The sequence below is a fragment of the Crocodylus porosus genome, unplaced genomic scaffold, assembly GCF_001723895.1.
Source record: "Crocodylus porosus isolate Cpor-Errol unplaced genomic scaffold, CroPor_comp1, whole genome shotgun sequence".
Lineage (NCBI taxonomy): Eukaryota > Metazoa > Chordata > Crocodylia > Crocodylidae > Crocodylus > Crocodylus porosus.
In genome coordinates, this window is record NW_017728886.1 from 184,441,878 (window position 1) to 184,452,697 (window position 10,820).

Consider the following 10,820-nt stretch of genomic DNA (forward strand, 5'->3'; position numbering starts at 1 on the left):
ATGCTGTCGACATCCCTCTTGAAGTGTGGCACCCAGAACTGGACACAGTACTCCAGCTGCAGCCTGACCAGTGCCGCATAGAGGAGGAGGATCACCTCTTTGGACCTGCTCGAGATGCATCTGTGGGTGCATGACAAAGTGCGGCTGGCCTTCCTAACTGCCTCCCCACACTGCCGGCCCATGTTCATCTTGGAGTCAATGATGTTTATGTAGTAGTCAGTTGGGAGAGACACTCATTATAGTATGTGTTAGCACTGTGTTTTCCACTTCCAACCCTCTCGGTCTAGATATTTAGGTGCTCATATTCCACAGCTCAGAGTAGGAATTTTTAGATCACTTCTTCACATTACTCTAGTCTCCATAGGAAAATGTCATTTGCTGCTAGGTGCCGAGTTGTTATTATAATAACCATTCATAATATTTTAAATTTACATCTTAAAACACCAAGGTCCAGATTTTTTTTTTAACCTTGAGTAGTGCCTAACTCTTTGAGTACCGCCACTGGTGTTAGTAGGATCTATTCCAGAAAAATATTCCTCTTCACATGAGTTAAGAGGATATAATCTGATTCAGAGAAGAAAATGATCTCTACCCCAAAGAGCTGTTTTGGTTTGTTTTGTTTTAATAGTTCCATGTCAGTCCAAAATAACGAAGCTTAATATCCATATCCTGGACAGTCATCAATCCCCCACCCACCCCAATTTTCTGCTGGGCTGGTATCTTACATGCAATGCCTGGGGCAAAAGAACCAGGAATTCAGATACTACCCAAAACACCCAATCATACTTACCTTCAGGTTATTTTGTAAAATCAGGTCCCAATTGAACTGGGAAATTATCAAATATGTTATGATGAATGTTGACATGAATCAATTTGAAGATTAATAGTGCCGATAAAAAGCACGTATAATGTGTTTTGAATCTTGTACTGGTAATATTCCATTCCAAAATGCTAATACGTAAACAAAATTAATTCCTTTAAAATATATAACTTTCAACATCACTTCACTTCTCATGCACATTCACATTAGTTAAAAATAAATCAAGTAATCAGAATCTATCATATGTTGGAGAAACTCCATCTGCATATTGCAAGTCCATCCTTGCCTACAAACGTTTTATACATTAGCAAGAATCACAGTTGTGTATATAGTCATAAATGTGCATGGTATTTTATAGATAAATAAGCATCTGAATGAATGAAGGCAGCTATGGTAGAAGCATAGACCTTATATCCCTTGGTCAATAAGATACAATAACAATTTAAGTAAATGAGCTGCATTAAATATCTTTATTAAAACACATACCATTTATATCTGGTTTGTTTAGCTTTTGTTGTTTTTTTTTTTTAGGTGGATGGTGCTGAAGAATCCACCAGACTGGGTGAAAATAAAGCAACCAGTAAGTTCCAATCCATAGGTGTTCAAGTAGAGGAGGAGAAATGGTAAGTACACAGTTGATTGATTTCTTGAAGCAAAGGTGCAGACAGAAGTGACAATTTTTGCCTATCTAGCCACAAAAAGCAGTTTATAGCTGTGACCAAACACAAGTGCATGGCTTCAAACAGCTTAAAGATGGCCGATTGAGTGAAAATCTGACCACTCGTGGCATGAGGTATCAGATAAAAATGTTACAAAATGTAGCATCTTGTATAACTTGTGTCTTCTGAGCTCCCAACCTACTGCTGTTTTCAGAATAGGAGTGGGGAAAGGAAGCGGAGGGAGTTCAGTTGGGGGGGGGGGGTTTAACCCCCCTCTGGAGTGTGGGAGGGCTGTATTGCAGCCATCCCCTAAGGCTCCAATTCACCCACCCCACCCTTCAGCACCAGCTGGGGAGTCCCAAGAATGAGCTCCCTCCACTGCCTTTCCCCCCTCCCATTCTGCAAACAGGGAGAGATGACAGAGAGTGCCGACCCTCGCTATGGGAACTTGGCTACAAGCTCTGCAGCTAGATTCCCTTCCCCCCTGGTACCAACAGTGAACTTCTGTTTGGTCTGGAGTAAGGTTGTACCTCAGAACGCTTTGCAGAACCAGTTCGGAGTTACAACTGGGAGCTGCACTTCTGTCTGCACCCTAAATTATTATGTATGATGTTCTTTTCAGATACAAAATACCACCACAATATTTTAAGGCAAAAATCACACCAACTAGACAAGGTGTCCAAGAGCCTGCATGCAAAATCACTTTTTTCATAGTTAAGATTAAAAATTTTAGATAAAACAGAAACTAGATAAAGATAATGCATGTGTGCTTCCACAATTCATTATGTTCCTGTTTTACAGGTACATTTAAAGTGGAGTGTCATAGCTTGTATAACTGAGGAATGGTACTTGGTACCCTTAAAGCTTGTTTATATCCTTCCCAGTTAGTTCAATAAGAGAGGCCATCCACAAAAAAATCCTTTGTATAAAAGCAATTTTAAAAATCTCTTTGAGAAAAAAGACAAACAATGCATAATTATACTTACAATATGAACTTTACTATAGAAGATAATTTCTTCCAGTGTTTTCTCTCAGTAAAGCAGGTTGTCTTGTTCACAATCTTAAGTGAACTGTAGCTGAATTCAAATAAAATGTGTGGTCTATTGGTCATAGCACTGGGAATCAGGCTGGAGTTGATGTTGACTCCATGTATGGATTTAGACAAGTCAATTAACCTGCCTACTTGAGTCTCCCCATCTGCAAAAGAGACATAGTGATAATTACTTGCTGGCATGGAGAGGGTTAATTTTAAAATACTATTTGTAAATCACTTCAAACAGATTATTGTTGCTATGCTGTTACACCAGCAGTGTCACAATATACACTGTTAGCACTTCCAGGGGCTGGAAGGCTGAGAATCAAGTCCCCTGGCTTTGTGAGGACATGAGTGTAGTCTGTAAGCTGATGTCTTGACAACTTCATCCTGCTACCTTCTCACAAGAGGCAAAAAGCAGCCTGATGGAGCTGCATCTGTAATCAGACCAATATCTACCTCACAGATGAACTGTTGATTGGTCACCCAGGTGAAAAGCTAGGTTTGATAAAGTGTTTGGGTTCTTTATTCAGGAGCTGGTTTTTCAGGCTTCACAGAACAGGTGAATATCTGTTTTAAAGAGCTATAAAGCTTTCAATACATAATTCATGACTGGGATTTATTAACCCATTGCTTTATAAAGCACTTTATGGCACCTGGTTCCTTTTTTGATTGCTGTCTAATTAACTGTGCCCACTATCAGCACTCTCAAAAAGACACCATGTGGCTCTGTGCTACCAGCCCATCTGATAGCAGTGAAACCAGATTTATCTGTGCAACATGAAGGGTGAGTAAGTCAAGGCAAGCACAGTAAGTTTGTAGTCTTGACAGGGCTCTAAAGCAGTGGTTTTCAATCTTTTTATTGATGGACCCCTAAAACATTTTGAACGGAGGTGCAGACCCTTTTGAACTATAGAGGTGGGTATTCACATATTTTTGATTCATCATAGTCATCTTTTGTGGACCCCTTAGACATAGTCTGTAGACCCCCAAGGGTCCATGAAGCACAGCTTGAAAACCACAGTTCTCAAGTATGTGTCCACAGTGCACTGCCAGGCAGATGCTTGGGGTAATAGCCAATTTCAGGGCTAGTTTGGGTATCTCTATACAGCACTGTAAAACAGTATATCTATGAAATACTCTCAAATGAACACAGAAACACTGTAGGTATTTTCGCATTTTAAACTTGCTGGATAGGCATGTGGTTACCTACATGTGGTACCTGAGTTAAATCCCAGAAAAAGCACTCAGGAATGGGGAAGAGACAGCCTCCCTTATTGTATCCTCATTAGCTGAGAGCTTAAGGTATTAACTTAGGACCTGGGTTTTAAGCTGCCCTTGCCCAGAGATGTTTGAATCTGGTTCTCTGAAGTACGATGCTAGAAAGTCAGAATTACCACATCACAGGTTAGGCACTTTCTGATTCTTCTCCAGCACTTCTTTTAAAACTGATTCACTACCCACTGCATTTAATGGGCAAAATGTTTTAGTAACAGCTGTTTCTGCCTCATGGGGAACAAGGTCCAGGTTAGAACAGAAGGCCTGCTGTCTTCTCGGCCAGCAGGCATCCCACTGAGCTACACATCCTCTAGCTTACTTGCTTCCTTCAAGTCCTACATATATCATTGTTTGGGCTGCCCAGTAGTCCAGCTTTAAAAGAAGCACTAACGAGGAGTCTAAGTAGTGCCTAACCCAGGGGCGGGCAATTACTTTGGGCAGATGGCCACTTACTGAGTTTCAGCAGATGAATCTTCTAAATGTTTAGGGGCCCCATGGGCCGGATAGAATGGCCTGGCAGGACGCAACCAGCCCCTGGGCCACATTTTGCCCAGCCCTGGCCTAACCAGTGGCGTTATGGTTAGAGTATTATGCTGGGAAGTTAGAGAGATGCTGGGTCAAGTCTCTACTAGATGAGTAAGGACTTGAAACCTAGGCTTCTGCCTTCCTGGACAAGTACCCTAATCACTAACCTATTGGGACTAAAATGTGGAAAGCGTCTTCTCTGGAATCTAACATCCAGCCATGGATTGTTGGCTGGTTTTATATATATAAAACTTTGACACAGGTACATGTCCAGAGTGGGAGCATGTGCATAGCTGTACCTGCCCAGCCAGCTCGTACCAACTACACGCACTGAGTCTACATGTAGGCATAACAGAATCTAAACCTGTGTGTAAATAGCTAAAATGGCACTTGTGCTGCCAGCAAATTGCCACTTGAATGCACATACGGAAATAGACTTCCACACAGCATTTGACTCCGGGGGTTTTCACACGGTTTTCAGCAAACAACATTCCTCCCTCTCCAAAGAGGTGGAGCATCTGCCAAGCGGACTCTGATGACTGCAGCAGTACTGTCCTCTTCCTTGTTGGGGTTGGGGAGGGCATTTTTAGCTAGTATAACTGTCTAATTGTGGATTTAGTACAACACTGCCTCACAGCCACTGTGCAGTGTGGTAGAGCGTGCAGCAGTGAACACGGTGAAGTACTGCTTCATGCCAGGCAATGAGAGAGCAAGCTACACATCCTCTTACTTTCTTCCTTCTAGTCCTACACATATCATTGTTTGGGCTGCCCGATGGTCCAGCTTTAAAAAAAGCACTAATGAGGAGTCTGAGTATCTTGTGCATCTTCTCCCTGACAGGAAACCCCACACATAACAAATCTGAGCTGCTTCTACTGGGCTTCCTGAAGTCTACAGGATTTTTCTCACCGACAGTAGTTAGAAGTAGATCACAAGACCATTTAGTGCCAATTTCTTATATTTTGTATCTGCTAAGAAGATAACTAAATAATAGACAGTGTATGCTGTTACTAAATATACCAGAACATCCTCCTCCTCTAACTTTCAAACCACGAGAGAAAAAAGACTTCAGAAAAAATATGAATGGCAGTGGCCTTGCTTATTATGATTTTTCTGAGCAGGTTCCTCATTACCTGTTAAACCACGGTTCTGGCAGACCTTATTTTACATATTGGTCTTCAGCACCCTACACCCCATAGCTTTTCTAATGTTAAGTAAATGAGCCCATTTAAACAGGTGATGAAGGCCCATTTACCTTCTCCCTAATAACAAAAGAAATAAATATCCAAAATAAGCCAACTGCTGGTAATGAATATCCTATTTACACAGTCTTTTTTCCTATTACTTTTTTTTATTGGTCTGGAGAACAAAATCAAGAGGTAAGATTTGCCTGTCAAGTTCTGTAGTGAGAAAACATTATTTCTGCATTACCTGATGACAGCTATTTTGGGATTCCTTGCTGATAAAGTTGAGGCTACTGGTGTTTTATACAGACCGGCAGACAGTAATCCATCATGTACTTCCAAAAGTGAACTGACTGATAAAGGACAGCCACCAAATAGTCAGCAAATGAGTTCACTCAGGATACAAAAGACTTATAATCCGAAAAGGCCTTTACATGTTACAAGCGGGAAATGATACATATGTAGCAAAACTAATCCCATACTGGATGAAGCAGTATATAGGCTCCAAATGTACAGGTGTCCATCTTCTCAGCTTGCTAGCTTTTGCAACCTATTCCTCAACCCCAAGTACAACCTTTTTTAATTCATCTTTCTTTTAGTTTAGATGGTCTTGCATTAAACAATAATACATACTTCACATGGCTTCCTACTTGTGCTACTATTTAAACTGCCAAAACAAGATTTTACAGTCTTACCTTTGCAGTTATTCATCTGTTGTCAATAGACCTTCTCAAATTTCAGAATTCTAGGTAAGACTTTTGAAATGTGTACTTCCCCTAAATTATACCCTTGGCTGGCTGACTTTGCTTGGATATTCAGCATTTTTTGTCCACACACATTCTCTACAGTGCATTAAAAAAATATCTAAAGGATTGCACTAACATAGAATAATAATAGAGAAATAGTTTCTATTTTAAGGCTATATAAGGGTGCAAAAATATATGAATGAAAAAGAAGACCCATGAACATGAGATTCTCATTCTATAACCTCACAGCTCACTTAGTCTGCTGCCTATTTAACAGGAATTCTTGAAGATATATTGTCAAGAGTCCTACTGTTGCAAGACTCGCATGTCAATGATATTGAAGCACAACTAGTTTCACTCTGCTAAAAGCATCATAACCTTGGCAGACAAGCCAAATACAAGAAGCAACAGAACAGAGATAATGGAGCAGGCTGGAATCACTGTGTCATTACAACTTGCCATCTGTAGGTTGCTTTGCTGTTTAAAAAAAAAAAAGCCCCACAATAGAAACAAACATGTTTCTCAGAAAGAACAAGCAGCAGCAGCAGAGAGATGAGTGACCCTGCTGTTGCTTTTCAGAACAGACATTTTATTGTGCTCCATACTGGTTTATCCAGTCCGTGGTTTCACGGTTTTCTGCACCATGGGCCAGATATCTCTTGTAGTTCTCTGAAGTTGTAATTATTACACCTTGTGCCTACAGGGCACAAATGAGTACAAAAGCAAGGAATCTAAAAGCAGGTGAAGAGGCAAGCCAGAGAGTTCGTGTTTTCAGCTCTTTACCCCTAAAAGTCATCTTTTGTATAAAAGCTTTTTCAAGAAAGATTTACCTACTTGCAAATGTTCTGTACATGTAAAGGCAATGTAAACTTTGTTGTATAGATTTAGTAGATCTCCTGCTAGATGTGGCATGGAACTTTAATTGACCTAAACAGATCTTTGGGATTCAGATAGCATTTTGTAAGGATAGATTATCTTAGAAATGGGTAGAGAAGTTACCTTGGGGACCAAACTACCATTAACTGAGGCACTCTCTATAAGTGTGCAGTGAGAGGCATTTTATTTCATTTAATTTAACTTCTATTTCTTTCAATTCTTAAATGCTAAGCTGATGCTGCTTTCTATCACCAAATGATTTTTTTTTTTCCAAGGGCAGATATCATTACAGAGCCTGGTATCAAAAACAGTCCGTCAGGCAAGCCTGTAGCATAGTATTGTATAGATAAAAACAGAGCAAGAAAAAGTAGGTCATTCTGCTGTATATGTTGAACTGAGTCTGTCACTGGAAACACTAGTTCATACTGAAAACAGTAAGGGTATACTTCTGAAAGTTTTGAAATATAATGCTTCTGGCAATACATCATCTTGGTTAAGAGAGCCTGATGTTTTCACATTTGGGATTTGCTTTGTGCTGGAGAACCAGGAAGTTACCTGCAGTACAAACAGTTGATTCACAGATATGCTAAAATAGAGGCATATCACCATCTGGTTAAGTTTCACAACTTGGGGTAAATCACAAGCGAGCAAAAGCAGGCTCTGCTGCAGTTAGACTTCCTCAGAGCCATGGAAAAGAGAGCTGCCGGTGCTTTTTCCCCTCTGCCCACAAAGTTTGTTGTCTTAAGAGGAGTATACTGTTTATTGATTGTCAGGCTTTCTTTGGTTCCTGAATAAAAGGAGTGGAAGTGCAAGTGAGAGAGAGAGTGCACATGCATGCATCGACATGCATATTAGAGTTGTGTAAATAATGGATTTTTCAGTTTGGTGGCCTAATTGATAAGCAAAACCAGATCAATGTGAAGTTAAATGTTTCGCTCAGTTAAAAAACTTCAGATATTGGCTTATCTCATATTTTGTAGCTTGTCAATGCAACTGGAGCCTATTGTGAAAAAACTATAATGGTATCACTGTGACTTACATCACTTAACCACCTGTTTCAAAATAAGTCCAGAGCAACAGCTGTTATAATAAAAATACTGTCTTATTCTGTTGTTAAAAAAAGTGAGAGAGAGAGAGAAGAAGAATCTACATTTAGAATATAGTTCACAGATGCAGATAGGACAACTACTGAGAAGATAACAACTAAAATACTGCCAGCACTTTTCTCCCCTCAACCTTTCCATCCCCCCTCACTGTAGGGGTATCCCCTTCTAAACTCCCATTTTACCATGCTTTGACTCACTGAGAGGCCACATCAGCAGCCATGAAATGTCAGGCTAGTGAACTGTTTTATTATTCTACCTCTCTCTCTCTTCCCTACTCTAAAGAAGGAAGATAGCTCCCATTCTTCCTCTGAGGCTACAAACAGATGTCATTCTTGTTGCATAATCAGCAGTGCTGGGATGTGTCCAGGCACAGCTGATCCAGGTGCAGAAGCACAGAGCCAGCCTTAGGAGTGGGTGTAGCATGGCCATTGGTCCCGTTTTATACCGGCCCATCCTGTTTTAAAACCCTTTGTCCCCCATCCGTTTTGAAATGAGGAACCAATGGCAAAATGTCCTGTTTCTCAGGTCATTGGTGGCAATACATGTCAGTCATTTATCTTCACAATTCTATTGGCTGTGCCTAGACATAGGGCAGCGCACAGCCAGGAGCAGCATGGTTCTAAGCCAGCCAAGCAGAGAGGTGGCCTTTTGTGGTGACCCTGCCCCCTGCTGCCAAATGACCAAGGGGCCCAGTTGCTCCACCCTCACTGCTGATTGGCCAAGGAGGTGGTTGCCCTACCCCTCACTGCTGATCAGGCTAGGGGGGCAGTGGTTTCCCCCCACACCAGTGGGATGCCCTGTATTCTAGGGATGACTTGGTCACTCTACATGGGTGATTCCCCACGGTGCCATGGTCGGGGGGGCCAAACACAACATAAGTGTGAGCAGCCTGCACTTACAGCAGCACTCTCCCCATGCCCTGCCCCATGCCAGCTGATCCCCAACCCAAGCAGGAAGAGTCGTGCCCATCCTAGTCTGCCTTCAGTCACTGCAGGAGGAGCTGGGCCAGGCACATGCAGGTGGGGTGGTGCCTGCTGCAGTCTGCCGCCTTGCTCCTGCACAGCAGCAGTGATGCCTGTCACCTGCCTGCCTGGCACACCATGCTGCTCTGCCTCTGTACCAGGCTGCCCCGTGCCCCTGTCTGCCTGCAGCAGTGCCACTTACTGGCAGGGGTGGGGAGGAAGACAAAATACAAGTTTGCCCAGAGCACCATTTTCCCTATGGCCGGCTTTGAAGACAATGTCCAGGGCCATTGTCCCACAAGATTGGGAACCTGCTTCCCAACACTTCAGGGCCCTGATCCTGCAGAACAACAGCCCTAGCTCCTTGGCCAAATGCCAAGATGCGTATCTGCAAGCATGGGGCAGGCTAGCCCATGGGATTCCCTTTCTCTGCAGAGCAGAACACACACTCTGAAATAATCTGCCTGGGGCACAGGCACTGACTCCATGTGTGCTCCAGGGCTCAAGCAGCCACTGAAACTCAGCATCCATGGAGCCACACTGGCAGATGGTTAAAAATAAAAAATAGGCATTTTACTGGAAGAAGCACCACATTACTTCAGTCTGACTCTGCAGCATCTGTAAAAATTGGGCACTTCAGCAGGGCTTTTTGGCTCTTTTAGCTGAAGCTGAGTCAATCAGGTGTTACATAAAAATCCCCAAAAAGCCCCACTAAAGTGCCTGATCTATACAGATGCTGCAGAGATGGGTAGAAGTAACACACTGCCTTGTCTGGGCATGTGCAGGTCTCAGCACAGGAATACGCCGAATTAAAAGTAAAGTGCCATTTTGGGAGGTATTTTTTCTTTTTTTACTTCTGTGAACACCCACCAGCAAAAAAGCAAAGTCAGCACCTATGTACCTGGAGAGTGCAGGCAGCCCCCACTTGCAGGAACTATACCATAGGCAGTATGGTGCACCTGCTACTGTGCAGGAGCAAGGCAGAAAGACTGGAGCAGGCACCACCCCACCTGGACATGCCCAGCCCAGCTCCTCTTAAGCAAAGATTCACCACAATCACATGGCACAAGCTACTACTAGGAATTATCATGCTTACATTTTAGGCATTTTGTTCATTTACATTATGTTCCATAAAACATTTTCTGGCACAAGGGTGACACCTGTTTGTAGCCTGAGTTCCTGTAAGAGTTATCGAATCCCCACATACCTACTGGCCTCTGTATTTCTCTACTCCTTTCTTTCCACACACTTCCAACTTCTACCTTCACCCTTGCTGCCATATCACATTCCATTGCAACAACCATTACTTGCTTCTGCACTTCCTGAGTCTGCCTTCTACCATTTACAAACCCTGCAACCGTTCTGAGTCTGCCTCCTGCTCTGACCACACAGGTTTTTTGCTCTGTTTTCTTAATACAGTTTGCTGTCCTCCTCCCCAATCCATGCCGTTCCTGCCATCTGTACAATCCCTTAAATGGTGACAAAAGAATCAATGTCTCCCCTCTTAGGCCTCTGCCTTATTGGAAACAATGCAAAATGAAGACAGCGACAGCGATCATCACCTGCTGTAATTTACCATCCAGCGCAAGGTGGCAAAGGCATGCAGTAAGGCAGCAGCCCTAGACTTTAGG

The 10,820-nt window shown here is 42.6% G+C and overlaps 1 protein-coding gene across 3 annotated transcripts in view; it reads left to right on the forward strand.

Annotated features, from left to right (window-relative positions):
* The window catches only part of DLGAP1 (DLG associated protein 1), a 546,520-nt gene that overhangs the window by 515,963 nt on the left and 19,737 nt on the right, over positions 1–10,820 (forward strand). For all 3 annotated transcript variants that reach the window (XM_019546483.1, XM_019546490.1, XM_019546496.1), the window contains one exon: positions 1,352–1,443. In XM_019546483.1, coding sequence (XP_019402028.1) covers positions 1,352–1,443 — 92 coding nt within the window. The remainder of the gene's footprint in view (positions 1–1,351; positions 1,444–10,820) is intronic.